Genomic DNA, 27,543 nt, shown 5'->3' with positions numbered 1-27,543 from the left:
AGTAAATTCCTATTCATATCTTGTACATTGAATTTAAGGACTATTTTGAATGTCAACTTCAAATGGTGGCTCTCCTACTACTCTGTTAACCATATATAAGTCACACTCAAATAAATAACGTCAACATTTAACTTATTTATAGCTAGGTTTAAGCTTATTGGCCACTTATTAAAAAAAAACAATATTCAGTATCACATACAACCTAAGATCCTATCAAGAAAAATCGAGTTAGAGACTAGGCAAAGACCGATATCAAGTTCCTTTTTGTGTATCAGTTGGTGGTATATTCTATCATTTTTATTGTTTTGGTTGCAGGTGGTTCCTCCTCCGCCTGAGTTTGATGGGGCCCGCGCAGCGGCTGCGGCGGCCGCAGCGCACGCACACCACTACCACCCTCACCAGGGGACGCACCCACCGCACCAGCATCAGCACCAGGGCGTGATGCACGCGTCGTACCCATCGCCGCACCAGCCGGGGACCGGTGCGGGGGCGGGCGGGGGCCGGCCGCACCACTCGCACCTCTACCACTTGCACCCGGCGCCTGAGGAGCCGGTGCTAGTAGCGCCTCCACCCGAGTTCAGTGACCTCGGCGAGCAGCACAAGATGACCATCCGGGTGAGCGGCGCCACCAGACAGACCCTGCAGCGCATGACGCCCGAGCAGCAGGCGCAGTACCTCCGGCAGCGACAGCTCGAGGAGATGGCGCGCCACAGGCACCTCGAGGACCTCAACCGGCAGCGGCAGGAAGCCCTCCGCATCCAGCAGCAACAGCAGCAGCAGCAAAAGACTGTCCGCATCGTCGGCACCCTGCCCAAGAAGGCCCCCTAGAAACACACACAAACTGCGAAAGTACTGAAAACTATTTGGAAAACTGACATTTTCGTGTCCACCAGTTGGAAGGGGAAAATCGGAAAGGCTTCGTCATCAGATAAATTGAATTTGCTTTGGATTTCCGCCAAAAGAGCCGTAACTTTTGATCCTTCATATGATGCCCTGGTTAGTACCTTGGACCCTCACTGATGACGCGTTGTTCCTCGTTCCAACGCCTAACTTTGATACGGATTTTCCTCTCGTCGTGTCACGTTAAGATTTGTACCAGTATATAATCTTAAACTCTCAGTTATGCAATCGAATCTCGGATTGCTTGCACCTGAGATCGACTCGTGTGCTCCGTGCGGACGCCCGAGAGCAAGGCCCGTTGAATCTGTTCAATGATCTCAGCCAGTCATTCGCTTCGACCTGCTTCCCCTCCCCTCTGTACTCGTCTTTTTTCCACCAAAGGACACGGACGCACCTCCTGCCCTTGCCCCTGCAGTTTCCGTTCGCAGAGAATGATTTGCCACTACAACGAATCGCTGTGTGTGCGCAAAGAGGGCCCGCATTGTTGTTGTTTTGTGCTCGAAAGACTCTATGGTAAACTTTGTACATAAAAGAGAATAACGAGAGGCATTATACATATTAAATTAAAACACAGTTGAATGTATAAATGTTTGATAAGAGCCGGCCCGTAGGTCGGAGTGCGCGAAAATTTCTATTATATGTGTGTAAAATGTCATTCCCGATTATTGTGATTCTTAGTTGGTAACTTGATTAATTTATTCATGCCAAACTTGTGTCATATTATACGATTAATTCATTAAATTAATAAAGAAATACACACACTAGGGAGTGCTGTTGCTTGTGGATCGAAAGAGGCCCGAATGTTTGTGTACGATAAGTTCCCCGCGTAATTTATACGATGAGAAAAACCCAGGAGATGAAAAAGGAATACATTATATTACCGCGCCATCATTACTCTGTGTATCGATCCCATTCGCTATCTATCTCTTCCTCTGTCGTCGAAAAGATGAATCGTTGTGCTGATTTTGCTACCATATAAAGGAAATAAAAATATTAAAAAAATGCTCATTACGCCAAAGTTTACAAGGTGCAATAAATTGTATGCTGTTTTTACTCTCCTTGGCGAGACGTGCGCATTATTCGGAATCGGCAGAAATTATAGCGCGTTTTAGGGGAAGTGCTTTTGTAAGAAAATGAACGAATAAAAATGAAAGGAATCAAACTTGCAATGGTTATTACTCTCGTGGAAACATGATAAATCACCATATACAACACAAGATGATGATGATGATGATGATGAAAAACATTGCAATGATGCGGACACTATATTGTATTTTAATATTAAACAACAAAATCGCCTAACGTTCCACAATATATCAACTAAAAATATACTCAAAACTAACTGCTTTTCATTTCTTGCTAATCCTCTGCAACAAGAGTTGCTGACTCGGATTAAATTTAATTATCACGAAGGCTGTTGAGTTAGGTTTTTTTTGTTTGTCAAACATAACAAAGTTAGAAACATTTTCAAGCGTTCTCAATTATTGCATGATTCGCAAATAAACTCAAAAGAGCAAATACCAAGGTTAGTCGATCCATCGTGTGCTTTTATCATCAATCTCGCAATTTTTTAAAAAGGAATTTCAGCGCATATTAGCAAAATTATGCAACCTGCTGGGCGGGGAAGATGCGCCGAATGCATACACAGCAATAACAAGGAAGCGTCCTTGTACTATACATTGCAGCAAGATTTTATCATATCTGTTTAGGAAACTGCTTTTTAGACAAATCCTGCGTGACATATAAGGATGAGCTACCGCCATGATGGCCACAGTCGAGACCAACAATGTCCCGTATTCTGTTCTGTGCTCTCGTCACCGCTGCTCTCACATCGGCGGCACCGTTGTCTTCAGGAGATGCCTTGCCGGTGAGGAATTGAGAAATTTACATTTTTATTCAACTATCTGTCTGATCCCAACAGCTGCTCCCGAGAGAAGTCGAAGACAGCGATTTAAAGGTAATTATTGTACAGAAGAATCGACACTGAAAGGAGTAGAGAAATTTTTATTGTAAAAGGCATTTATTTGTTGCATTTTTTTTGTAAACTATCCAGCAATTGTTCCTATTTAAAAATTTGTATCTAATAAAATCAAATGACATATATACGCAGGGAATTTTTAAGAAAACTAAGCTATTTCAAAATGGCTCTTCAGTCAAAATTCACTCAAAGTGATCCACCCTCAAGCTCAGTCCATTTCGCGCAACTTCCATATTTATTAAGAATTATTTAAAAAAGCCACGAAAATAATTTATTTTACAAAATACTAGGTTTCATTAAAGGGGAAAGACCGACAAGACTCTGTCTTGGTTAAACCGAAAATGAAGTCATTTCGTAATTAATTGGTGCTTCAAACACATTTTTCAAAATTAAAAAAGTAATGATTGCAGCTCAACAGCAACAATAAAACAGAAGACGGGGGTAATTGCCATCTTACAGTCTGCAAGCTGGAAAAAGCGCTTGAGGTACGCTGCACTGAAATTCAGTTCTTAAATTAAAAAATATTAACCCAGTGCGAATTGCAGCCGATCGCATCGGACGTGCAGGGCATCATCAAGGAGGTCTACCCCGACTGCCAGGCCACGAGAGTAAATTCATACTGCTTTGAATGTGACAAATAATTTTTTTGAAATATTTACAGGACATGATTCGGGACAAAATGCTGGGCATCGTGACGAAAATGTGCGTCTCAACGTCAGAGGAGGAGCGCCAGAACGATCGGATCGCCAAGCAGGTGGCCCATGGCATCATTGACTCGTTCATCAAAATGAAATCGGACAAGGTGATGGTTGAGGACAAGGTCGCGGCGCGGATTGCATCCAGTGACATCCCCTACGCGCGCGTCAGCCGCGGAGTCCGGTCCAGAAGATGCGAATGCGACTGCTGCGATTGTTGTGATTGTTGCGATTGCTGCGAGGATTGCAATTGCGGCAACAAAGGTTCCTCTGTTTTTGATCTAGCACGATAAGCTCAAGGATATCGTAGAAAAAAAATAACAATTTTGATTTTCTCTTCTAGGTAACGACTGCTGCCCGTGCACCCCCAAAAGCAGTAGCAGCTCCGAGGATTGCGGCGACACGACCATCGTCGTCATTCCGGGGAAAAAGGACAAATGCCGTGATAAGTGCGACACCAAATCAGACAATAATGTGTACAAGGAATGCAACTGCTACCGAAAGGTCAAGGTGGACTGCCCGGACGAATCCGAAGGTCCAGTCACGATTGGATCCATATGCACTACACCAAAAAGAAACACAGCGGTTCCTGCCGGGTGAGTATTCCTCCCTTTTTCAATGTGGACAACACTGAATTTCTATGTTTATCAGGTGCGTGTGACCGTCTCGATTATAGCCCACATTAAGGAGTCTCAATTAATTTATGTCTGCTCCACAATATTTATTAAAAATAAAACGTTAATTGATTTTAAAAGCATGTAAATGCGATGTTTTTCTGACCTTCTTAAAGACAAAACAAAGTACTTCCTATTGCTTTGTTTGATTGATAATACGTGCAGATATTCGACCGTATAAAAGCAGCATGCGGAGTTTTATTTGCTTAATAGTTTCGACTTTCGACGCTGCTGTCATGTCTGCGCTAACAATGAGAGCCGCACTATTGCTCCTCGTTGTGTTTCTCGTAAAATCGAGTATGTGTGCTGAGATGGTATTTTTTTTATCTTACAATTTTTGGTTTACTATTAATTTTGTTTCTTTAGTCTACAACCTCCAAGCCACCCACTATTGTTGGAAAGGTAGTTTCACCGAAAGACACGGTATAGTTTTGATATTTTTGCTTCAATCAATTTAAATGTGTATGTATTACATTATGCTGAATTTGCCTTCATATATATCAGGATTAAAATTTTCAATATTAAGCAAATTACTTAAGAGAAACATTTTTAGGAGCAGCAGGGAGCAGCTCCATGCGATAAGTGCATTATATGCTGCAAAGGATGCGACGGTAAGTCATCCGAATCCAGTAGCAGCGAATCAAGTGAGGAAAAATCCGCTCCGGAATCAATACAACTCTTGAGAAGAATGGTTGAAAGCGCCAAACTTGCGGAGCTTGGCAAAATGAGCAGCACCAATCAGTAATACTGTCTTTGATTATTGAAAAGGCTCTCACGTAAATATTAAATTCTCGTGCAGATACAAGCTAGTGCCAGTTTATGACGTGGTGCCCTACCCCAGCGCGTTTATCCAACCGTTTGGGCGCCAATCCCACCCTCATCCCTACGGTAAAGTTATCCTTTGACTGCAAACTAAATTAAACTAAATGAAAGCTCTTTCCAGCCCCAGCGCCGAATCCGGTGAACGTGGCCTATCACCCCTATCACCAGCCAATGCAACATCTCCACCCTATGAGAAATTATTGATGTTAACGCAATGAATAAATTCGTATTGCGCCAACTTGCTTATTTTTTTCTGGCTCCTAATTTGAATTATAGATCTGATATGCAAAGGATTTTTGTTTTATTTTGCTGTTAAAAATATTTTCAAAAGAAAATCTTTCAGTTACAAATGGTTATTTGCATGGCACCGACTATTGACACACGACAAATAATATGAGTCTCTATTCTCACTGGAGCGTCTGCCGCTCTTCATTACTTCCGTCTTTGGTGTTCGCCCGGCTGGCACCGCTTGCCTTGCCAATGACGATCGTCCTTGGCAGCTTTGAAACGTCGCTCGTTAGAGGAACAGGGGTGCTCGTCAGCTGCGGGGGAGTCAGTCTTTTGTAGACAAGTCCCATCCAGACGCAACACACCGCCATCATGACCGTCGTGAGCGAAAACGTCCACACAACACCTAGGTTGACGTACACGTAACTCAAGAAAATTGGGCCCAAGACCCGCGACAAGCACCCGGAACCTGTCAACAATCCCTGCCAAACACCCTGAGGACAAATAATGGGGTTTGATCAGATTAGGGTTAATTGTTTTTCAATTTAAGGGTAATAGAATTCACATTTTTCCTTTTTTAACTGGATCCAGTTGTAGAAAACAGAATGGCAACATGAAAAAAACAGATTTTTCTTGCAAAGAATTTTTCCTATTTTCTAATTTGGAACTGTAACGCCTAACTTTGTGATTAATTTTATTTTACGTCCTAATCAAAATTTTAACTGTGCGGTACTTGATGTTTTTCTTTATACTGAATGAATATAAATAAATAGCGTTTCGTAAATAAAAATTATATTTTACCTGGGGCCTCGGTCCGAGGATTTTTGAAAAGAGCGTTTGTATCACAGTAATTCCAATAGGATAGCCTATTGAGGTGAGGAAGTAACCCAAAAGTAGTTGGGTCATCGTCATCGCTGGGGTGAATGCACACCACGGCTGTTCGTCGACGGGACAGCCGACAACCTCTGTTAAGTTCGAATTCAACTGGTTCATAACCATTTCTGTAAAACACAAATTTAAGTTAAAATGGTGTGCAAACAAGGAAGCCCACGTTTGGACCGCACCTTTTGTTTTAATGACTGGAGGCGCATCGCCCCAAGGAATGTGGCTGATTCGACCCACCACCATCAACATGAAGCCGCCCCACAGTAGCAGACATCTCTCGTCGAATCTGATGAAGAAACAATTATTTTACTACCGACCTTGAGAGTTTAGTAGCGGAAATACTTTTTGGTCAACGGCTTGATCGCTGCAAAAGTGACTAGAGCGATCACGGCTCCGGCAGTCATGAGCAGACCCATGTTCATAACGGCCTGCTCCTTGGTCCACGCAAACTGATCCATGACTAAAGGCTGCCCGAGTCTAAAGAGACAATTTTAAGATTCTCACACTTTTTTCAACCAACTTATTAATTACGTTTCAAGAAGGACAAAGTTGAAAGAGAGGATGAAAAATGCGAGAATCAAGCTCCATGTCGCCATGTAGTCTGGTTTTGTGCCAAGCCACGTTTCCTCCGCTGCAAAAATTTACAAAAATAATTTAAGCCTCATCTCTTCAGGAATTTCTTTAGCAACCTGTCGCAGCTCCCTGCCTTCTCTGCGCCTCCTTGGCAGATATCGGCATCTCTGTGAAGCAGAAGGGCATGAAGCAAAGGCAATTGATGGCGCCCAGCAAGACGTTGACCCAGCCAGTGGCAGTGTACATGTTGAGGTGGATTTTGCCACCAAAGAGGCCAATGCCCTCGTCTCCTAAAGGAGCAACAGCAGTCTGTATGGCTGCGAAAAGCATCAAGTTGTTATTTTCAAACTTGAGCAGAGCAGAGGAAAAAAATACCTGGACCGCAAATAAATCCCAAAACTTGGGCCAGCGACATCATGCTGACCGCCCCAGTTCGCTCTCTGACCGTTGTGGCCGAAGATAAGTAGGATCGAATTACGGCAATGTTAGCTGCAAAAATATGAATAAGGGTTAAGTCTCTACAGGCAAGATTTAACGAACCAGAACTGGCGCCAACAAAAAACCTGGTTGCTAGCATCCAGTACTTGACTGTGCTGCTAGGGAAGAGCTCGAGTAGCGAATACGTTACGCTCGATATGGTAAACAGAGCCACAGAAGTGATCAGCGGAGCCCGCACAGAGCCAATTTTATTCGCCCAGTAGCCGAACAGGGGCGAAACAATCATCTGTGCCAGCGGGTTCGCCGCCACGACAAAGCCGAGGAAGCTTTTACCTGCATCAGGGTCTAACTGGAAAAAAACATGAGATCATAATTATAATCTACATTTTTTTTAATAAATGAGCCACACTGATTATATTTAAAGAAAAGGTGTCAGAGTACTTTAAAATGTGAAAACACAGGGTGTGCACAGTCATTCAAACGCAATCTTGCAGTGATAAAATCACAAAAATGCAGCCATGGTTGGTTTTTTCTATTTAGTGCAGATCAAATTCATTGAACATAACAAATTTCAGCTTCTTGACACTTGCTTGATAATTCAATTGTTAGGACAGTCATGATCGAGTGCTGAGCATAATTTAATAAAAAGCATCAACTTTTAGTTCTAACAAGCTGTGCTAGTTTATGAAATTTAAAATTTTAATGAATGGCTAATAAATTCTGCTCGGAAATTAATTCAGGATGGTTGGCTAACAAATAAATTTTGGGAGGAAAATATTAAACAACAAAGATCTTGTATTGTAACTGTCGGCTGATTTAGCTCTTTTAGACCTCAGATCAGAGGAAGTTGACCTCCAGAACAAAGTTCATATCTACAGTATTTTTATTTTAACCTCTGCTCAGCACTTTCCGTGGGCTCACCGAGCGAATAACATGGGGTCCGAGTGGCCGCAAAGGAGCTTGGACCCAATCTTGGTCATCTTTTCGGCTCCCCGCACCGAGGTCTTTTATTGAAACGCCAGACATTTGTCCGTAAAGCCGCCGGGAGAGTGTGAAAACCAGCAAGTGCATGCTGAGTCGGCGCCGGTGCGCCTCTCCCAGCCCGTTGAGCTACTTGAGCATTTCGAGTCACTAAATTAACCACCTTTTCCTTCTCTGACAATGGGCAGCCAGTATTAGAGCCCCGAAATGCTCAAATATGCTTTGACACTCCTGAGAATGCCTGAGAATGCGAGTAAACAGACTGGTAGAGGATTAGATGCATCTAAATCAGCAATAGTTGAAAAATTTCCAACATTACTCATTTTGCTGAGCAAAATCGATCGTCTCCTCTTTTTTTATTCTGTACAGCAATGAGTAAAGCAGCTAATACTGCGGTATTAATTTGGTTTTTAAGGTATAGTACCGCTGAATCGAGGCTTGAGGTGCCCAAACAGCTGCATGTACAGTTCAAAAGTATGTTAATTTTTCACCTTACAAAAATTTTACTAATAGCTATAACCATATTGAATTAATTTTCGCGCAGAGTTTAGCCAAAATATAATGTTTTTTTGCAAACGAAATTTGGTAGCTATCACAAAAATGCAATAATTTAGTGATATTTACTCTTTAAACACTCTGAAAAATACTTGTGGAAAAATACGCAAGAAACTTGTATCACACAGTGCATTTTAAACATTAATGCGGGTTTAAACAAACCCTGCTGAAAACTGAAAAAGTATCCCAACCGAGATTGAACAAAATCACACGATACATAAATAATATTAGTTTTTAATATGCCAAATTCTAAAAATTAAAAATTTAGCTGAACATACTGTGTCTAAATATGGCCAGATCCCAGTGAGCACGATGCTAAAGCCCAGGGTCATCAGGAACATAGTGAAGTAAGTTACTCGAACAGATCTCCATCGCGTCCGTCTTTCCGATATACTCTCTAAATCTGCTGTTTTGTAGACGCCCGCTCTCCTCTGTCTGCGAAAATCATGACTCAAACACATAAGAGTTTCGAAACAAACGCGATGAAACACATCAAAGCAGTGAGATGTGGGTTTCTCAATAGAGTGTTGCTTTATTAATTTTTGTGGTTGCCTCTTCCACAAAGCATCAAAAGGAAACTTTGTGTACCTCATTGCATTTACACAATATTATACTTTTATCCTTGACTTGCTCGAAAATTGCTTTTTTTTAATTGGATACGGCAGGCGCATCATAAAAACTTGTAAAAAATTAAGATTGACACACTTATTTGTAAAATAGCCCATTAAATATTTAGTTGGTCTTTGCCTGTTTTTATCTTTCAAAAAAAGTGTATACCTTAAAATAACATTTTCTAGCAGACTAAAACAGATACTGAAGGCTTTTTTTTAGATAAATTAGAGTCCTTACTTGTCTTATCTCCTAACCAATAAAACGTTGCATGGGTCTTATGAGTTTATTGGACGCAAATCCAATATTATAATATTTTTACTGATTTTTTGAAGAAATCCCAATTAATATAAAATTTGCTATAAAATAAAGGAAGATAACTGAGGCTTTTGATGTTAGGGGAGGCAACAATTTATGTGAGGAGATGAAGAACAAAAAACTGATCTAATCATCATACAACATTGGAATTATTCAATTCCTTTTTTAAATCGTTCGTGAGAGGATCCGGAAGTCTCTCACCCACTGAACTCGATTCTGCAAAAGGTCAGCAACGAAATTACAACGTGAATATATAACGTGATGTAAATTATTAACAGAGCAAGCGCAGAGCCACACTCAATTATATATTCTTTGAATTAGCAATTCACGCGAATATTATCTGACTATGAGAAGGCGCGACAATAACTCACTGAACCTTGAAACTCACAGCTGAGCAACCGGTTGCCTGCTTTAACAACGCTCACCCATCAACGTCAATTAAAAATAGTAAAACCGAGTTAATGCTTGACTCTTATTTTTTTCAATCAGACAAAAAATTATTTTCACATTAAAATAAAGATAAGAGCAGGCCGATTTATCAAAAGTGCTAAAAGTCCTAGACTTGCGGAGGTGTAAGAGCGAGCCGCTGTTGTATTGCTATTGATGCAACAGAAACTAAGGCATATTTTGCAATCCTCTCAGAGCCATGAGATTTGTAAAATATTTTAAAAATTTTAATATTCAGTGACGACAACCAGTTTCCGAGTCTGTCTTACCTTCTCTTATTACGGAGCCACTCCATTTTCTCATTCGTACGTGGTGGTCGGCCCCGACAATCCGAATCTGCTATTTTTAAAAAGCACAGCCGCTTCAAGTCGTTGCTAAACTACTAACGTGAGGAGTTGAGTCGCGCCCGCTGCGGCCACTGCTCTCGGCCGCCAGTGTGTGAGGAGTGAGCGCGACAAGGCCACGAGAACGCACTCGCTCCGCTTCAGAGGTTCCCCCGCGCCAGTCTGGGAGGAGAGATAAAAAGGCCTGTTGCTATGAGAGAGGGAAAGTTGTGACACCATGCACCATACTACGAGAATCACCCGAGAAGTAATTCTCGTCGTGTATTAGATGGCAGAGTCAAGATAATAGAGGTGGGCGCACACCTTTCTTCGCCTGTCACTTAACAAGACGGATGCCAATGGCTTACTTAATTTTAAATGGGGTATTTAGTAAATTTTTTAATGTTCGTGTAGCAGTTATTGTTATTATTAATCGATGTTGGGAAGTTACAGATGTACATGATAAGAAAATAATCCTCAAGGAGGAATGATAAATGTTTTCAAAGATAGTTTGAACAGTTTGAAAATAATTATAAAAAAATATGCTGTTAGAACAATAATTATAATAATTCTAAAATTTTCCAGTACTTAACTGGAAAATATGTGAATAAGTTGCACTTTGAAAGACCTAGCTAATTGAATTGGGAAATGACAATCATATATATACATTTAGCGTACTTAAGAATTACAGTTAAGCGTTTATTTTTATTCTAACAAAAAAGAAGTACTCACAATTTTTATGGCCGAGTTGAAAATCATATTCATCAATTGATCAACGATCAAATTAAATAATGCTGCCGCATAATTAACAGTTAAATAATTTAAAACACTAGAATATTTCAAAAAAATTTAAAGCCAGAAAGGTAGTACCTCAAATAAATTGATTGGGTTTTGTCTATCAGTTTGAATTATATTTCATCATTAGCTAATTGTTGCTGGAAAACAGAAATGATGGCTAAATCACTCAATTTTTGTACTTGAAATTAATTACGGTCGCTTAGAATTTCCTCAAAACTAATTGTCACCAACCGTATCTATTTCTGTGGAGCAGACCTAATTCAACTTTGCGCGTTTGAGGACTGGCAGTCAGGCTTGATAGAAGCCGCGACAACGTCCTCGCAGCGCTCACACAACTCGGCACTGGGCAGAGCAGTGAACCTTCTGCAGCGCAGACACTGGCCTCGGGGCGATTTCCACAAATCCACGCTGACGGGCACTTCCTCTGCAACTGGTTGCAGCAAAACTGCAGCCACCTGCAACAGCTCGCACAGTTCCGACTGCCACGACTCATCGCTCAACTGCATCCTCTGTAACAGGATTTAGACAAATGTTTACTTTTCCGTTGAGGCTATGAGTGAAATTGCTTATATTCTCATAAAGAGCACAGACAGACAAGACTTAAAATTTGCCTGGTTCCCCTACATAATGTGCAATTTTAAATTATGGAAAGACAGAAATAAAATAAGAACTTCATGGCTGCCTCCAAAAATGCTGACCCAAATTCGCTACAAAATCTGAGAAAAAAATATATTACTTTAATCTACCTTTAAAACGGTATACAGATCTCTAGGAACTTCAATGGTGACGCCAAATTCTTGAGTGTTTTCGTTGCCAACAGCCTTGTTGATGCTTCCCCTCAAATTTTCGATTTGCTCCCACAAATCCTCAAGCTCAGGTTGGTTCCAGCTCTCAGGCGCGTCAAAACCAGGTGTGAAGAAGAGGCGACCTCGGCCTTCAATAAATATTTCATTAACTCTTCTGCAGCGAGTGAGCTCAAGGCAATTTTACCCTTCCAGTGCAAGCAGATTTCCTCGGCCAAGTGGGGCACAATTGGACCCATGACCCGGAGCAGCGTTTCCAGAGTGTAGGTCAGCACCCGTACGCACTGCTGTCGCTCGGCACTATCAATGGCATCACAGTAAAGTCTGTCTTTGATCAGGTGGCAGTAAGAGCTGGAGACTTCTAGCGTTACAAAAGAGAACAGCTGCTTCACTGTGTGGTTCAGCACGTGTCTTCTATATGTGTCACTCGTCTGAAAAATTACAGGAAATTTAAAAAACCATCAATGCAGAGAAGCATAGAACGACACTTCAACTGCAATTTTAGAGACAAGTTGCAATTTTAATTTCAAAGCAATGAGAGGCAGGCTCCCAAAAAACCAAAAAATACTGCAGTGAAATATTTTAAATTTCGGTTTAGGACTAGGTACGTTCTTGATTTTTATCCTCATGTCTTGCAGTTTTAATATATTTTTATTAATTATCAAGGAATCTGTAAGAAACTCACACGTTGTTGCAGGTTGTACAATCTGTGCAGCATGAGTCTATCAAGGAACCTCCAGTTAGTAGTGTCACGCGCGGGTTCGATGGGAGGACCAACAGAGCCAAGCAAAAACTTGGATACGTTCCTAATTTTTGAGACGATTTCAGTTGCCGTTTTGAAGGTGCCCTCACTCGCGGGGATGTTCTTAATGCCGACAATCTGGGATGCGATCCAGCAACTATCATAGCACCTTAGATAACTTTCCAACTTTGCTTTGATAAGTTTTTTACCGCAACACATCGATTCCTAACGGTGGTTGTTTCTTGGACCCTCTGGTCAAGTCCTTGGGATGAATAACGTTGCCAACAGACTTGGACATCTTGAGGCCATTGCCGTCCACAACAAAGCCGTGGGTTTGCAGATTTTTGTAAGGGGATTTCGCTTGCAGGGCGGTAGAGAGCAAAAGCGACGTTTGAAACCAGGCCGTGTATTGATCCGCGCCCTCGATACACAAATTCGACTGTCCAATAGGTCCCAACGCGTAAGACCACGTGAGCCCAGAATCAAACCAAATATCCAAGATGTCCTGATGAATGAGGGGATTATGTGGAAACGTCATTACAGCGAAAATATCTCTCATACCTTTCCTAATTCCAGTTCATCGCAAGAAACGTTGAACTTGGTCAAGACGCTTTCAGGCACTACTTCTGACACGTCACATTTCCACCAACAGTCTGTGCCCTTCTCGTCGATCAATTTGCAAATATTTTCCACTACGTCCCTAAAAACCGTAAACGTGATGAAATATAAATCTCGCATTTTGAAAAATTGTAAAAATAGTAGATCATTTTTTACGATTTCTTGCATATTAATCTTTTCACTAAACTATATTTTTACTGGTCGTTTCATTTTCCACAAAACCCAGCGTCTGAAATGCAAGTCTGCAGGAACACCTACTTGTGCAAAATCGGCTGTCCCGTCTTCTTGTGGTAAGCAGCAGGAATAGGAGTACCCCAAACCCTCTGCCGAGAAATGCACCAATATGGCCTTTTCCGCAGCATGGCTACCATGGGCGAGGGATCTTGCTCCGGGATGGGAAACTGGTTTACCCTTGCAAGAGCGTCCTGATAAACAGCAGTTAAAAGAAAATCTGCAAAACATCACAAACGCATACTTCTGCCCTGTGTCGTAGCGTCTCAGTGCTGAGAAACCATTGCTTGCTAGCCAACATGATCACCGGACAATGCGCGCGCCAGTCATATGGATACGAGTGAACAAAAGGTTCAGAGTGCATTAAGTTGCCTGCCAGGAGGGAGATAATTTTGTCGGACGTGCTTTTCTCGAGAATCGGCAGGCCTTGAACAGCCTCGGGCGCCTCTCTTGTGTACTTCATACTCTCATCAATCGATTGAAACTGAAAAAGAAGACATGAAACTAATTTATTTGTTCACTTAAACTAAGTAAGGACTTTCCAGGCCTATTTAATTAAAGTCTGAACCAGAAAAAGTAAAGAATAATACCAAATATCAAGAGATAACATTTTTCTGGTTGATTGGAAAAACATAAAGTTTTTAGCTTTAAAGATTTCAAATAGGAAAATAAATCTCTCAGAGTGATAAATTTACTTTCCTGATAAAAGATATCTTACAAATTTTTAAAACCAATCTAGATTTCATTCAATTAATACCCTGCAGATAAAATGTTAATTTTGGCTTTAATTTTATCTTAACCTAATAATTATTATTAAGGTTTGCTCTTTAAATATAACGTTTTACCATTGAAATCTTATTTTCAAGAGCGAGTAGAAAGTCTTGTTGCCCGTGACTAGGGGCAATGTGCACGAGGCCCGTGCCGGCAGTGTTGATGACGTGAGTTGATGGAATCAGCGGCAGACGCTTCATGACCGAGCCGAACATGGACGCGTAAGTCGCTCCCTTCAACGTGCTGCCTGCAGTAAATCAATTGGATTCAAAAACAGCAATCAATTTATTTTCTACAACCTTTAAATGAAGCCAGCGGAATGTTGCTCAGGTTCAGTTTTTCAGCCAAAGTTGGCAGTAAGTCTTGGGCGACCAGAACAAGCGTGTCACTGCTCTTGTTTTCTACAATGCAGTAGTCCATTTCTTCGCCGTAAGCCACTGCTTGATTTGCGGGCAAGGACCACAAAGTGCTTGTCCAGACGACTAAATCCAAGCCTTAAAGAAAAAAATTAGATTAACATTAGGTCCTTTTGATTAACTGGATAATTACTGGCTCCTGGCTTAACTGACGAAACAATCTTTTGCAAATCTGCCGGCAGATCTACAAATCGAGCGCTCACAAACACAGAAAGGCTGGTGTGGTCATTCTTGTATACCAATTCTGATTCTGCTAACGCAGTTCTAGAGTGAGACAATTATTATAAATTTAGAAAACATTAACATTATTAGCATACTCAGATATTGGCGACCAGTAAATGGGTTTTAGGTCTTGGAAAACTAAGCTCTGAGAAAAAAAGGTATGTGTCAGATGATGGATCATTACAAGCAGACTTCAAGTACCCTTTCATAAAGATTTTGAAAACAGCGAAGTTGATTCTTCACAAACTCCGGGCTTGAAGTCAAGTACTTGTTTTCCCAATCTGCCATTACTCCCCATGAGCGGAACTCTGCCTCTTGGTTTTTAATGGCCTCCTCAGAATACTTTCGGGCTGCATTAATTAAAATTTAAAGTCAAGTAAAATTAAACTATCATTCTTACATTTTTGTCGAAGTGCAATGGGGTCTAATTTTTTTCTGTCGTTTAGGCCAATTGCTTTTAGTTCAATTGGCAGTCCATGGCAGTCCCAGCCAGGGACGTAATGCACTTTGCACCCGGCTAAGAGCCTTTCCCTGTTGGCGACATCTTTCAAAATCTGCACAGGGAAAAATAAAATTAGGGAAGAAAGGCTTTAATAGAAAAAACTTGCCTTGTTAACAGCATGTCCTAAGTGAACAGAACCATTGGCATAGGGAGGTCCATCGTGGAGAACAAATTCAGAGCCCTTTTTGTTCTCTCTTTGCCATTTATACAACTCTTCAAAGCCACATTTCTTGAGTTAAAAAATAAAGAAATGACATAATTAATACATTCAAAAATAAGCAAAATATTCATTTAAATTAATTTATGTGTAGTGCATATGTATGTATGATACCTGTGCAATTAAGGCATCTCTTTCAGCCAAACAATTTGGTTTTATGTAAGCCGGAAACGATGTTTTGGGCAAATTTACAGTGCTTGAATATTTTTTCTTGTTATCCCCGACATTGGAGCATGCCCGGCACAGTTGAACGGTGGGTGAAATTCTCTTGATTTTATTTGCCAGTAATGAGGATTTGGCAAAATCCGTGTGTGCAAGACGAAGAATCAACATTTTGGCGTTTGTTCAGCAATGCTGAAATTTCGAATTAAATATCAGAGAAGAAAAATAAAAATGGTTTATGTTACAAGCTCTCCGACGACTCAGTCGACTCCACCACAGGTTCAACCAGGCACTTCTCTTCTCTTTCTCGCACACAGCAATGTTTTGATTGTCGCTAGTCGCTAACAGCCCCTGCTCACTCATTAGGGCTGCCAACCTCCGGGTTTCGACCGGAGATCTCCGGGTTTTGGACTACTTGGACCCGGAGTGTCCGGGTCTAAATTTTGACTAGTTAATCTCCGGTTTGTAAGCAATTTTTAAAAAAACCCTTTCTTCCCCATATTAACGTCATTTAAGACGAAATACTTTCAAAGTTGAAAATCTCGTTAATATTAGTTATGTTGGTGACAGTGGCTGTGGCTGACAACTTTGTTTACGTTTTAAGAAAGAATTAGGGATTAGGATTTTGGAATCTGTATCCTCAATTAAGGACAAGCAGCATGCAGCAAAGTGATATTATTATGATATAATCATATAATGAATAATGTAGGATATAAGCTATGACATGAGCAATGTAAGGATGCAAGTGTAAGGGTAAGGTAAGGAGAAATAAATAATAATTGTTCTTAGTCATTGGGTCGGCGCCTCGGCGGACTAAAAATAATCTTGAATTATGCATATGCATACGCTGAAAATATTCGTCTTGCCCTTTGGTGCTGGTTGCTGGTGCCGTGGTGCCTGATTTTTTGATTGCGATATTTATTGAACCTTTCTATTTTAGGAAAAGTGCGAACCAGAACAAAACACTGCGAACTGAAAGACCATAAGAAATGAAGACTGAAAATCCCTATTTCATCCTCTATCTACTATCTAGTGATCTAGTCAGCATCAATTTCACTTCACTGGAAGGCAAATAAACTAGCATGGGAAAAAAGTGAGTATATCAATACAAATATTTAGTGTAATCAATAGCAAACTGTTTTTCATAGCATACAAGTACACCATGGATAAATATATAATTAGAAAACAAAGGGGAAATACGATTGTCCCCTCAAAACCTTCAGCAGACTCCCAGGACGACACAATAGAAATTCTACACGGCGAATCCAGCGTCGACGTCGACACACACTCAAATAACCAGAGGGATATAAATGTGAATAGTGCATACCATTTATTGACGACAAATACAAATGAAGGTGAAGATGACAACACCCTCATCTGGGAGGTGAATGGAATAAAAATTCCTGTACAAATTGTACGCAATGATGCAGCAAATAGAGGCAAAGCAAGTGATGGTAATGAGCTTAAATGAAGAATGTTTTAATGTATAAATTTAAAATGTATTCTCGGTAGCTCTATCTTATGAAGAAAGCACTGAACAGACCTTTGATCTCCCTGAAGAATCGTCTATCAGCGGACAAATGGGCGATAGAGTGGATGATGTAGATTGTCAAGCCGACTTCAGCCGACTTGAGTCAGATGTGTATAATTCGGGAATTGAATCGGATACTGAGAAAGAAACAAGAGATAACTCTCCCCCTGCCCATGAGGTTGAGTCCGAAAGTGGTGGAGAAATGATTAACCACAAGGGATCCACAAAAAGGAGGAAACCGAGACAGAGGAAATCAAAGAAAAGAAAACCATCAGGGGGATACTACTCCAGTTTTCAAGAGGAATGGCTGCGTGACCCTCGCTTTTCCCACTGGCTTAAGAAAATTGATGATGAAACCTTCTTATGTGTTTGCTGTAGTGTAAGGAAGAGTGTGCGCCATGATGGTCTTAAGGCCCTTACAGAACACGAAGCGTCTAAGGCACACCAAGTTCACCTTTCCAAAGCCAGTACGCAATCAAAAATTGATTCTTACGCTGTGAAGGAGCTCTCTAAACCAGACGTTGAAATCGCTGTCGCGGAAGCAACTCTTTGCTTCCATGCCATCAAGCACCACCATAGCTACGCATCAGTTGACTGCGAAAGCAAGGTAAAATATAAAAGTATAATGGAAAATATCAACTTAAACACTCTTAGAGAAATTCGCGATTACATTTTTCTACATTAATATTTCACTATCATCCTTTAAATAAAATATTTGAAATAATAGGCCTTTCTAGAATCCTAATTAATTGTTTCAGTTGCTGCCTAAAATTTTCAAAGATTCTAAAACAGCAGCCAAGACGACCTGTGGAAGGACTAAAGCAGCAGCAGTCGTGCGGGGTGCACTTGCCCCATATTCGCTATCCATGGTCAAGATGGATCTGGTGTTGTCCCAAGACTCCAATTACAACCGGCAACCCCGCTATTTTACAATCATGTCTGATGGGTCAACCAGATTCAATAAGTCGATTTACCCATACGTTGTCAGGTACTTCAAAGAAGGAGAAGGCCTGAAAGAGAAAGTGATCTCCGTAGTCTGTAGTTCAGACGGAACAGCTCAAAGTAATTTAAAATAATTAATTTAACAAATTTTTCATTCTTCAAAATTTTAGAGCTACATTCTGACCTCAAGCAAAGCCTTGCTCAGATGGGGTTACAAGTAGAGCATGTAGCAGCGTTTGCTGGGGATAGCTGCAGCGTCAATTTTGGCACACAAAATTCCGTGTATGCCAAACTTAAAATGGAAAATCCAAAGATTTTGCCTCTGAAGTGCCCTGCACACCTGTTGCACAATGCTGCCAAAAACGCTATGGTCAGATACAAGCCAGACTGCGAAGCTATTCTTTTAAAAATATGTGGGCACCTAAACCAATCGTCGAAGAGAGAAGCGGCGCTGATGGAGGTATTCGAATACTGTGATGTGGAGTACCAGCAGGTAGGAATGCTTAATTTATTTATAATCATATTTAATGTTTATTGATCTTAGATCACGAAGCACACCAACGTTCGCTGGCTGTCTCTCGCCGAAGGTTTGCATAAAATCCAAAAATTCTGGAAGCCATTGAAGGCGTACTTCTTGGGTTTGGGTGAAACTAAATGCCCTCAAATGATTTGGGAGTTCCTACATGATCAAGAGGTAAATTTTAAAAGTTAATAAATTTTCTAAATTTTATTTTATTTCTTGCTAGCATGAACTCACAGACGAGAACAATCCGACCCTAAATGAAATGCACCTTCAATTTTGGTCAACTTTGAGCTCGGTGTTTGCTACTTCCATCAAGTGTCTAGAGAGAACCGAAGCTACTATCATGGATGTTGAGGAGTGCGTATCAGAGCTTGTAAGCAATCTGAAGGAAAGGTAAAAAATTCTTTTTGTTTAATTTTAAAAATTCATGTTCTGACTTCTGATATAGGGTTGAGAGCAACTACTTTGGAAGTACAATTGACAAAGGACTAGTAGCGCTTACCAGCTATGAAAAGAAGTGCTTTCTGGATCAGTGTCGGCGCTCGGTGGAAGATGCCATCAACTACATTGAAAAGAGGTATGCTCTAGGGGGTTTGTACGCTCAATGCCAAGCCCTGAACGTCAAGAAGACGGACAAGCTCGTATTTAGGGAAATTGCGGATCTCTGTCAGTTACTCAGAATTACAGTTGACTGCGATCTCCTCTTTTCTGATGTTGTGGTAGCTAACAAACTTTTGAGGAATATGCAGCAGACCGATCTAATGTCTCAAACTCTACCCAAGATTTGGGCTTTGTTGTTCAACCAACAAAACGAGCGCCCGATGTGTACGCTATTTAAATTAGTATCATTTGTGATGTCTATCCCATCATCAAATGCATTTGTTGAAAGAATTTTCTCGGTTCTTAAGGCTGCATGGACCCCTGAAAGGAACTCATTGCTTGTATCATCTGTTGAATCTGAGATGATGGTCTACTTTAATTTCGATATGCTCTGTTCAGCCTTCCCTGCGTTCCTGCGTCATCCGAATCAAAAGAAGCTAATCGAAATGGTTGTGAGTGCAAGAAAATATTTGATGTCTTAGGCTTAATATAGAGTCTGAAAGTTTATAAATCAACTGAAAAAGATGAAATGATGTGATTTCAGTAACCAATGCTGTGTTCACTTGCTAAGCTCAATTCCTATAGTACAGTTCCTTAATGAAATATGCGTTAAACAAGCATTTACCATACGTGAAGACTGATCATTTGGGACTGAAATAAAATTGAAATGACTGTCTAAGTCAATTGATATTATGTAAATAAGAAATGTGAAAGTTTACGTCTATTATGCGTAAAATGATGTCAAATTTATAATTAAAATAAAAATTTTTGTTTTGAAATAAATTTTTTTATTTTTTGAAAATATTATTCCAAGTTTACACTGCGCAGTGCAGATGTCAACTTTGCTTTTGGGGGGGGGGGGACTTCTTGGGCAGCAGCAGGGACTTCTTGGGCAGCAGTGGCCAGGTCTATGTCGTCAGACGAGGGACAGTCGTCAGCATTTTTCAGTGTGGAGCAGCAGCAGCAACTCAATGGGCAGCAGCAGCAACTCAATGGGCAACAGCAGGGACTCAATGGGCAGCAGCAGGACTTCTGGGGCAGCAGCAGGGACTTCTTGGTCAGCAGCACGGCCTTGCCCAGCAGTGGCCAGGTCTATGTCGTCAGACGAGGGTCAGTCGTCAGCATTTTTCAGTGTGGAGCAGCAGCAGCAACTCAATGGGCAACAGCAGGGACTCAATGGGCAGCAGCAGGACTTCTGGGGCAGCAGCAGGGTCTTCTTGGGCAGCTGCATGGCCTTGCCCAGCAGTGGCCAGGTCTATGTCGCCAGACGAGGGTCAGTCGTCAGCATTTTTCAGTGTGGAGCAGCAGCAGCAACTCAATGGGCAGCAGCAGCAACTCAATGGGCAACAGCAGGGACTCAATGGGCAGCAGCAGGACTTCTGGGGCAGCAGCAGGGACTTCTTGGTCAGCAGCACGGCCTTGCCCAGCAGTGGCCAGGTCTATGTCGTCAGACGAGGGTCAGTCGTCAGCATTTTTCAGTGTGGAGCAGCAGCAGCAACTCAATGGGCAACAGCAGGGACTCAATGGGCAGCAGCAGGACTTCTGGGGCAGCAGCAGGGTCTTCTTGGGCAGCTGCATGGCCTTGCCCAGCAGTGGCCAGGTCTATGTCGCCAGACGAGGGTCAGTCGTCAGCATTTTTCAGTGTGGAGCAGCAGCAGCAACTCAATGGGCAGCAGCAGCAACTCAATGGGCAACAGCAGGGACTCAATGGGCAGCAGCAGGACTTCTGGGGCAGCAGCAGGGACTTCTTGGGCAGCTGCATGGCCTTGCCCAGCAGTGGCCAGGTCTATGTCGTCAGACGAGGGTCAGTCGTCAGCATTTTTCAGAGGGCAGCAGCAACTCAATGGGCATCAGCTTGTCATCATCTGCAGAGATAAATAAATAAATAAATTCTTCAATCATGAAACAACGATAATAATTATTACTGTCCTGGTAGTGCAATAATCGTGGAACTTTCAACAACCAAACGCGAATTTCTTTGTCGCAAGAAAAGGGCGACAAATAATTTGACACTGAATATTTGTTGAAAGGAGCGCAATTTTCCAAGAGCAGGAAGAATTCAATTATATTTCATAAAATAAAAGCTAGTCTTGTACAGAAGGCGGAATTGCACATAGCCCGCATTGAATTTTCTGTACATACATTTTCTATTTTAATTATCTCACCTGTTTTGCGGGAGTGACAGGCACAGAAACCACTTCGTAGCTTCTCCAGTCACACGGAAGCTTTTGATTTCGCATTCCCTCTTCCCTCTCGCCGTTTTTCCATTTTCCGTCCATAATAAGATGAGAAAACCACGAGATCTTGGATCACTTTTCATGCCGCTGTGGCCACGATGCGACGATGCGTGTGTTTACCATCTGTTTGGCGACGTTGGAGTCGGTCTTTCGCGTCTGAAGTTTGAACAAACACCGAAACACCCCCTCTGACCACGCCCCCTTTTAAGCCACACCCCTTTTTTCGTTTAAGCTCCGGGTCGCTTGCAGTAAGTGTCTGGCAGCCCTATCACTCATATGGCGCGTAAATGAGCCAGCTAAGAAGTTCAGCATCCACTGGCAGGTGGCAGGTCGATAGCTTTTTCAGCCAATCAGATGGCGACTTGGAGTTTGTTGCCTGTTACGCCTACAAAAAACTCCGACACACGCCCCTCTTCGCCTCCCTCTGCACGTGGGCGTAACAGGCAACAAACTCCAAGTCGCCATCTGATTGGCTGAAAAAGCTATCGACCTGCCACCTGCCAGTGGATGCTGAACTTCTTAGCTGGCGCATTTTCGCGCCATATGAGTGAGCAGGGGCTGGTCGCTAAGTTGGTAGCATGAAGGGGGCGTGACATGTTTCTTCGCATGTTTTGCTGGTGTTTAATGTTTATAGTTAACAAGTTAACCTCGCGACTCGCGTTTCACATTACTGCACGTTACATTTCAGGAAAGAGTGAGTTATACCAAACACAATTTTCGGATCAGAATTATCGATCATAATCGTAAACAAACACGCTTCTTAAAGTTCGCTTTATTCATCATACCCATTCTAACTGCCCTCGTATTTTTTTATTTATATTGAGTGGAAGCTGTAATTTACCAGAGGAAAGTTTAGTGAACAACATTTGAGCAATTGAGTGGATATTTGTAATCATTTTAAAATCAGTTTCCAAAATTAAAAAATGATATGTTTGTGGTGCTATGTATTTTAACTTTCTTCCTCTCTGATTTTAGGTTTAAAACTTCAGCCATGGCAAACTTTTTGTTTCGGCGTCAGGTCTTCCAGGTACATTACATAAAACGAGAAATTTAGGATTATTTCAAACATTTTGAATTCATAACGCGTTAATCTAAACCAAAGAGCCGGGCTGGAAATTGCACACAGTTGGCGCGATAATATTTAGCTAGAGAATGTCTTCAGAAGAAGTGGAACGGGTTGATGTGCTGGAGTTGTTCAAGAGCAAGAAGTACCTGAACATATCAGCGCCGATGGTGCGCTACAGCAAATTGCCTTTCCGAAAACTGGTGCGCAAATACAACTGCGACCTGTGCTTCACACCCATGATCATGGCTGACTCTTTTGTGGTCTCTGAATTGGCCCGGTGGAACGAGTTCGTGACGGACGCGACAGACCGGCCGCTAATCGCGCAGTTTGCGGCCAAGACTGTGGACGAGTTCGTCACGGCGGCCCAGCTAGTGTACCCGTACTGCGACGGCATTGACCTCAACTGCGGCTGCCCCCAGCGCTGGGCCATGCAGGACGGTTATGGCGCGAAAATGCTGCGGTCGCCAGAGCTGATCTGCGATTTGGTGAAGCAAGTGCGCGCCAGCCTGCCTCAGCCGTTTACTGTCTCAGTGAAGATTCGGCTGCAAAGCGATCGGAAGCAAAGCGTCGAGCTGTGCCGCCGTCTGCAGCATTGTGGCGTCTCCTTTTTGTCTGTGCACGGCCGGACGGCAGCCGAGCGGCGCCAGCCGGCCGACCACGACGCGATCGGGCTGCTCGCGTCTGCCTGTCCCGGCCTACCCATCGTGGCTAATGGTGACGTGGACAGTGTGCAGGTGGCGGAAAAGGTGCACGAGCAGACCGGGTGCGCCGGCGTGATGAGCGCCCGCGGACTGTTGCACAACCCGGCCCTGTTTTCCGGCTTCGAGCAAACGCCTATCGAGTGCGTCCGGGAGTGGGTGGACGTGGCCGTGTCCACGGGACTCTCGTATGGCTGCCTGCACCGGCACATTGAGATGATGCTGGAAGAGCAATTGTCCGCCGCAGACAAACGTCTGTTGCACTGTATGAACTGCCTTCCCGCCTTGCTCGACTTCATGCAGCAAACGTACCCACAGCATTTCCTTTTCTAGACGCCTTCTGTGTGCACTTTCCGGTTTGGTACTTTCTATGGCCAGTAGATGTTGAACCATTTTGAAATTTTGCCATCAACAGGGCACGGCCTCTGAGGAGGAGGAGGATGATGATGTTCAGCAAGTGGAGGACGACACGTGGGATGACACCGTTTTGATTGACGCGTATGACAAAGCGATGGGGATGGCGATGAAAGAGGTGCAACGGCGACTTGACCAAGGACAGATGGAAAACGGCGCACCTGAAAGTGCTCCTCCCGAGAAATCCAACAAAAAGACTTCTAAAACAAAGTCAAGCAGCGTTAAACCGAAGAAAGAAACCATAGTGAGAAACATGTTTAGATTCTTAATATTGAGCAAACCAATTATTGGTGTGATTTTAATCAAATTCATTGGATCAAAATTTTTGATCTGGCAATTGAGGCATTTAGAAGAACTTTAAAAAAATAGAGAAAACTTTTATAGTTATTTATTTGTCCGATTTTAGTTCATTTGTGTTCTGGCTGATATTTTTAGAAACAAATTTATTGATAGGTAATTTGTGATATTAGATATTTTAGATAAAGTCCACAGATTATGATCTGCGCTCTTAAATTTTTGATAGCAAAATCCTGATACAAAAATTGTTTTTCACAAAAAGTAATGAAATTACAGTGGAAAGTCGGCATGCCCTGTCAAGCAGTTTATACTGAGGACGGAGAGTTTTACGAGGCAATTATTGAGAGCTTGAGCCTGGATGACGAAACTTGTGTCATCAAATTTTTGGGTAAATTGTTTCAGTTCTGTATAGCCCAAATTTTCATATCAATCTACTCTAGGCTACAATAACAAGCAAAGTATGGCAATCAACGACTTGTTCATATCTCAGGGGACAGACTTTGCAAGTCGACAAATCAAAGAGGCTCAAGTATTGTTTTTATTTTTTAAATATATATTTTTACTTACCCGCAAACATCTGCATAGCTGGCCAAGGAAGCCGAACTCCAAACAGCTGCCATGGAGTGGCAGAGCAACATTACTAGTGCCTCGAACTCAAAAGGAAAGAATGAAGGAAGAAAAAGCCAACTTCCTCCCATTGCACCACAGATCAGTGCTTTGGACCCCACCATAGCGATGGTAAGCTTTTGTTTTGGACCAAGATGCGTTCCAAATAATATTATTTTCAGAGTTTGCCTCCGCCACCTCCTATTTCCCAATTCACATCGCACCTGCCCACGGATGAAGCTGAAGCCCTCTCCTCCATGTGCATGTCATGGTACCTCAATGGATTCCACACAGGATATTACCTAGGACTGAAGCAAGGCCAAAAGCCGCAGTGATGACTCTCATCATCAAGTGCTCAAACTCAAAGTGTGAAGTGCGCATATTTTTTCCTAGGCTGTAGCAGCCACTATATTTCACTTTAAATAATACAAGTTGGAAAAAACCTCTAGCCTGATCCGTGACTAAGCTCCCACTCTTTGTAAATATTTTTCTTTGTGCTGGTCGATGGTTTGGTCCTGGAGATGGCCTGCTCGACATCATTGGTGGTCACATTTAACTTCTTCAATTTCCCAGATTTGGATGTGGTGTCTTCATGGAAATACGAATAATTTGTGTCTATAGAGTTAAGAATTCCTCAGACTTACTCTCTGCTTTTGCTAAAGTCTGTCTCAAAACGCTCATTGCAGCTTCGCGGCACATGGTCTTCAAATCAGACCCTGAATAGCCTTCAGTGCGCTTCATATGAACGTGTTTGATCAAAGCCTTTGTATGATATTTTTCTCACCTGCGCAACGCTCCTGTAGTCTATCAAGCAGTTCAGGTTTGTGCCTCCAGACTCTGGGAGCAACTGGCGGATGATGACCTCTCTGTCCTCTTCATTTGGCAAGTCCACAAATATCCTTTTCTCAAATCGACGGAGAATCGAGCTTTGAAGCGCCCTGTGCGTGAAAAATTAACTTCAGAGAAATAGTTTAAAATTGCGGCTCTTGCCAGGGAGAGTTGGTGATCGCAAGCACAAAGACCTGCTCAGAGGTCGAGCTGTTGAGCCCGTCGAGCTGCATCAGAAACTCGGCTCTGAGCCTTTTGCTCCCTTCATGATCATCCGTCGACCGACATGCCAGGGCTTCAAACTCATCGAGAAAAACGACTGAAGGTGCTTTGTGCTTGGCAGTTTCAAACAGAACCTGTAAACTTCCAATTTCAACAAAATCCCAGAAACAACCAAATCCAATTTATCTTACCCTTATCAATTTTTCCGACTCGCCTCTCCACTTGCTAACAACGCTTGTCGCTGTGATGTTGAAGAACGTGAATTTCCCCTCACTTGCCAGTGCTTTGGCCAGCATTGTTTTCCCTGTAGAGTAAATTCTTGAAATTAAAATTTCAAAACTTGTATTATTGTATTTTACCAGTGCCTGGCGGGCCATAGAGCAGCACCGACTTCCAAGGAGCTAAAATGCCTTGGAAGAGTTGCGGGTGCTGCAGGGGGAAGATCAAAGTTTCCTGCAAGGCCTGTTTTGCTTTTTCTAGGCCAACCACATCGTCCCATTTGACGTCCAGGTTTGAGGTAACTATCTCCCTGGTGATGTTGTCGGAGAGCTCCAGCAGTTCAGGTGCTTTGTAGATGCTGCTCGGAGTTGACGACTCTTTGAAGGATGCCTCGGCCGTAGTGTCACTTACTCCGTCTTTGTTCAAGGACTGTATGCTCATCAGGTCTGAAATGTCGTCCTGTTTGCCGAGGTCTTTCGACTCGCTCTTCTTTGGTCGTAGCTTGTGCTTGGCACTGCTTTTTCCGTCTCTAGCGAGCTGAAGGGGCTTTTCAAGCTGTTTGCAGATTTTAGGCTGTTTCTGGTATCTTAGGTAAAAGTATGATTCGTATTCTTGGAGTACTGTTGGAAGATCAACATTGTCGCACACAGAGAATTGCGGTGAAAGACGAGCCTCTGCCTCCAAACAATCTGCTGATTCAAAATAACTGAAATTTTTATTTTATTTCATTTGTAAATTAAACATTAATTTTTCAGTGTTCATAACAAACCATTCATCCTTGAGGAATTGAAATATTAAATAGAGCAAGTTTCGCTTCCTCTCTTTCCATTTTTTGTCAGCCTAGGAAAAATAAAAAAATAATTGTTTAATGCATAATTATAATATATATTTGTTTACAGCAATAATAAAAGCAAAAATCATCTTAACTCTTACAAATAAACAAGTTTGAGAGAAGTTTTAGGATTTTGGAACTGGTATTATGATGAAAGTAAACCGCTGCAAACATGCGAACATTATTAATTATCATAATTATCATAATTATAAATTCCTTACCACGCTTTCATACAATTTATTTGTAATATTCTTAGTTGAATCATCGCTTCCTCTTCGATTCTGCATCTTCTAGCTCAACTAAAATTTAAGTTCATTAAATTTTGGTTTGTTGCTAAGCAACACGCAATAATTAAACAGTGTGTAGAATACAATCCTCAGAAAAAAACCCCCCTCGCTCACGCTTTTACGCAAATTGACTTGTTTTCAGTCTTATTTATTATGAATGATGATTTTTTCAGGCTTTCTGTATAATTTTTTGTTTTAAATATGTATTCTTGCTTTAATTAATTTTTAGGATTATGCATAATAATATTTTGTTTGCATGGTATTAGCTTTTCGCGCCTTCCGCGGTTTTTCAAAAGTGTTGGTGTTTCCGATTGCTCAAAATTTATTAGGTTG

General features: G+C 41.9%; 6 protein-coding genes and 1 long non-coding RNA gene across 26 annotated transcripts in view; 4 read left to right on the top strand and 3 right to left on the bottom strand.

Moving 5' to 3' along the window:
* Positions 1-975, top strand: part of LOC135947332 (SH3 and multiple ankyrin repeat domains protein 3-like) — a 55,709-nt gene extending 54,734 nt beyond the window's left edge. For all 13 annotated transcript variants that reach the window (XM_065496094.1, XM_065496100.1, XM_065496102.1 and 10 more), the window contains one exon: positions 316-975. In XM_065496094.1, the coding sequence (XP_065352166.1) occupies positions 316-828 (513 nt within the window). In that variant the 3' untranslated portion in view covers positions 829-975. The remainder of the gene's footprint in view (positions 1-315) is intronic.
* Positions 976-4,453: 3,478 nt separating this feature from the next.
* LOC135945549 (uncharacterized) lies at positions 4,454-5,303 on the top strand. Its single transcript, XR_010575436.1, has 3 exons — positions 4,454-4,670; positions 4,801-5,135; positions 5,191-5,303. It is a non-coding gene; the product is annotated as an uncharacterized LOC135945549 (long non-coding RNA).
* A 45-nt stretch (positions 5,304-5,348) lies between these two features.
* LOC135945548 (major facilitator superfamily domain-containing protein 8-like) lies at positions 5,349-10,786 on the bottom strand. Of its 3 annotated transcripts, XM_065493305.1 has the most exons (10): positions 10,373-10,680; positions 9,008-9,164; positions 7,296-7,542; positions 7,131-7,244; positions 6,872-7,072; positions 6,714-6,813; positions 6,525-6,659; positions 6,362-6,468; positions 6,099-6,298; positions 5,349-5,791 (listed from the first exon to the last, which is right to left on the bottom strand). In XM_065493305.1, exons 1-10 carry the CDS (start codon positions 10,396-10,398, stop codon positions 5,477-5,479), a joined length of 1,602 nt encoding a protein of 533 aa, XP_065349377.1. In that variant the 5' UTR covers positions 10,399-10,680; the 3' UTR covers positions 5,349-5,476. The 3 variants fall into 3 exon arrangements, with proteins under 3 accessions (XP_065349377.1, XP_065349375.1, XP_065349378.1); XM_065493303.1 differs by having other exon boundaries at positions 6,099-6,468; positions 10,373-10,786; XM_065493306.1 differs by lacking the exon at positions 9,008-9,164 and having other exon boundaries at positions 10,373-10,685.
* A 304-nt stretch (positions 10,787-11,090) lies between these two features.
* IleRS-m (Isoleucyl-tRNA synthetase, mitochondrial) lies at positions 11,091-16,245 on the bottom strand. 2 transcript variants are annotated; one of them, XM_065493301.1, is made up of 17 exons: positions 16,154-16,245; positions 15,861-16,100; positions 15,636-15,758; positions 15,428-15,581; positions 15,229-15,377; positions 15,123-15,172; positions 14,939-15,069; positions 14,689-14,883; positions 14,464-14,636; positions 13,863-14,102; positions 13,646-13,812; positions 13,331-13,469; positions 12,979-13,274; positions 12,713-12,926; positions 12,215-12,458; positions 11,971-12,158; positions 11,091-11,733 (listed from the first exon to the last, which is right to left on the bottom strand). In XM_065493301.1, the coding sequence occupies exons 2-17, from the start codon at positions 16,077-16,079 to the stop codon at positions 11,485-11,487; spliced, it is 2,931 nt and encodes a 976-aa protein (XP_065349373.1). In that variant the 5' UTR covers positions 16,080-16,100; positions 16,154-16,245; the 3' UTR covers positions 11,091-11,484. The 2 variants fall into 2 exon arrangements, with proteins under 2 accessions (XP_065349373.1, XP_065349374.1); XM_065493302.1 differs by lacking the exons at positions 15,636-15,758; positions 15,861-16,100; positions 16,154-16,245 and having other exon boundaries at positions 15,229-15,369; positions 15,428-15,568.
* A 280-nt stretch (positions 16,246-16,525) lies between these two features.
* LOC135946521 (uncharacterized) lies at positions 16,526-20,217 on the top strand. The gene is made up of 9 exons (XM_065494770.1): positions 16,526-16,666; positions 16,849-17,001; positions 17,057-17,362; positions 17,421-18,046; positions 18,198-18,501; positions 18,552-18,874; positions 18,926-19,075; positions 19,128-19,297; positions 19,353-20,217. The coding sequence occupies exons 3-9, from the start codon at positions 17,071-17,073 to the stop codon at positions 19,984-19,986; spliced, it is 2,499 nt and encodes an 832-aa protein (XP_065350842.1). The 5' UTR covers positions 16,526-16,666; positions 16,849-17,001; positions 17,057-17,070; the 3' UTR covers positions 19,987-20,217.
* A 2,134-nt stretch (positions 20,218-22,351) lies between these two features.
* Positions 22,352-25,157, top strand: Dus4 (Dihydrouridine synthase 4). Of its 5 annotated transcripts, XM_065492163.1 has the most exons (7): positions 22,352-22,435; positions 22,717-22,768; positions 23,921-24,163; positions 24,493-24,604; positions 24,657-24,745; positions 24,802-24,954; positions 25,005-25,157. In XM_065492163.1, exons 2-7 carry the CDS (start codon positions 22,733-22,735, stop codon positions 25,155-25,157), a joined length of 786 nt encoding a protein of 261 aa, XP_065348235.1. In that variant the 5' UTR covers positions 22,352-22,435; positions 22,717-22,732. The 5 variants fall into 5 exon arrangements, with proteins under 5 accessions (XP_065348235.1, XP_065348232.1, XP_065348234.1 ...); XM_065492164.1 differs by lacking the exons at positions 22,352-22,435; positions 22,717-22,768 and adding an exon at positions 23,726-23,866; XM_065492160.1 differs by lacking the exons at positions 24,493-24,604; positions 24,657-24,745; positions 24,802-24,954; positions 25,005-25,157 and having other exon boundaries at positions 22,368-22,435; positions 22,717-23,866; positions 23,921-24,062.
* Positions 25,158-25,267: 110 nt separating this feature from the next.
* LOC135944926 (katanin p60 ATPase-containing subunit A-like 2) lies at positions 25,268-27,335 on the bottom strand. The gene is made up of 8 exons (XM_065492168.1): positions 27,145-27,335; positions 26,861-26,931; positions 26,232-26,797; positions 26,064-26,176; positions 25,813-26,006; positions 25,607-25,760; positions 25,467-25,557; positions 25,268-25,410 (listed from the first exon to the last, which is right to left on the bottom strand). Exons 1-8 carry the CDS (start codon positions 27,208-27,210, stop codon positions 25,268-25,270), a joined length of 1,398 nt encoding a protein of 465 aa, XP_065348240.1. The 5' UTR covers positions 27,211-27,335.
* Positions 27,336-27,543: the final 208 nt, after the last annotated feature.

Source organism: Cloeon dipterum, chromosome X (genome assembly GCF_949628265.1).
Source record: "Cloeon dipterum chromosome X, ieCloDipt1.1, whole genome shotgun sequence".
NCBI classification, from domain to species: domain Eukaryota; kingdom Metazoa; phylum Arthropoda; class Insecta; order Ephemeroptera; family Baetidae; genus Cloeon; species Cloeon dipterum.
This window is presented reverse-complemented; position numbering and strand designations above follow the sequence as displayed.

What these genes read in the sequence shown, in the direction of transcription:
- Dus4 (XM_065492160.1), top strand. Translation starts at nt 22,894, where the DNA reads ATGTCTTCAGAAGAAGTGGAACGGGTTGATGTGCTGGAGTTGTTCAAG.
- LOC135944926 (XM_065492168.1), bottom strand. Translation starts at nt 27,210, where the DNA reads ATGCAGAATCGAAGAGGAAGCGATGATTCAACTAAGAATATTACAAAT. An exon ending in ATAAATTGTATGAAAGCGTG is followed by an intron (nt 26,932 to 27,144) that starts GTAAGGAATTTA and finishes TATTTTTCCTAG; the next exon opens with GCTGACAAAAAATGGAAAGA. An exon ending in AGTCGGAAAAATTGATAAGG is followed by an intron (nt 26,007 to 26,063) that starts GTAAGATAAATT and finishes GGAAGTTTACAG; the next exon opens with GTTCTGTTTGAAACTGCCAA.
- LOC135945548 (XM_065493303.1), bottom strand. Translation starts at nt 10,398, where the DNA reads ATGGAGTGGCTCCGTAATAAGAGAAG. An exon ending in TGGCTCCGTAATAAGAGAAG is followed by an intron (nt 9,165 to 10,372) that starts GTAAGACAGACT and finishes TGATTTTCGCAG; the next exon opens with ACAGAGGAGAGCGGGCGTCT. An exon ending in ATCAAGCCGTTGACCAAAAA is followed by an intron (nt 6,469 to 6,524) that starts GTATTTCCGCTA and finishes TTTCTTCATCAG; the next exon opens with ATTCGACGAGAGATGTCTGC.
- LOC135946521 (XM_065494770.1), top strand. Translation starts at nt 17,071, where the DNA reads ATGGATAAATATATAATTAGAAAACAAAGGGGAAATACGATTGTCCCC. An exon ending in TAGAGGCAAAGCAAGTGATG is followed by an intron (nt 17,363 to 17,420) that starts GTAATGAGCTTA and finishes TATTCTCGGTAG; the next exon opens with CTCTATCTTATGAAGAAAGC. An exon ending in AGTTCCTACATGATCAAGAG is followed by an intron (nt 19,076 to 19,127) that starts GTAAATTTTAAA and finishes ATTTCTTGCTAG; the next exon opens with CATGAACTCACAGACGAGAA.
- IleRS-m (XM_065493301.1), bottom strand. Translation starts at nt 16,079, where the DNA reads ATGTTGATTCTTCGTCTTGCACACACGGATTTTGCCAAATCCTCATTA. An exon ending in TACTGGTCGCCAATATCTGA is followed by an intron (nt 15,070 to 15,122) that starts GTATGCTAATAA and finishes GTCTCACTCTAG; the next exon opens with AACTGCGTTAGCAGAATCAG. An exon ending in ATGAACTGGAATTAGGAAAG is followed by an intron (nt 13,275 to 13,330) that starts GTATGAGAGATA and finishes CTCATTCATCAG; the next exon opens with GACATCTTGGATATTTGGTT.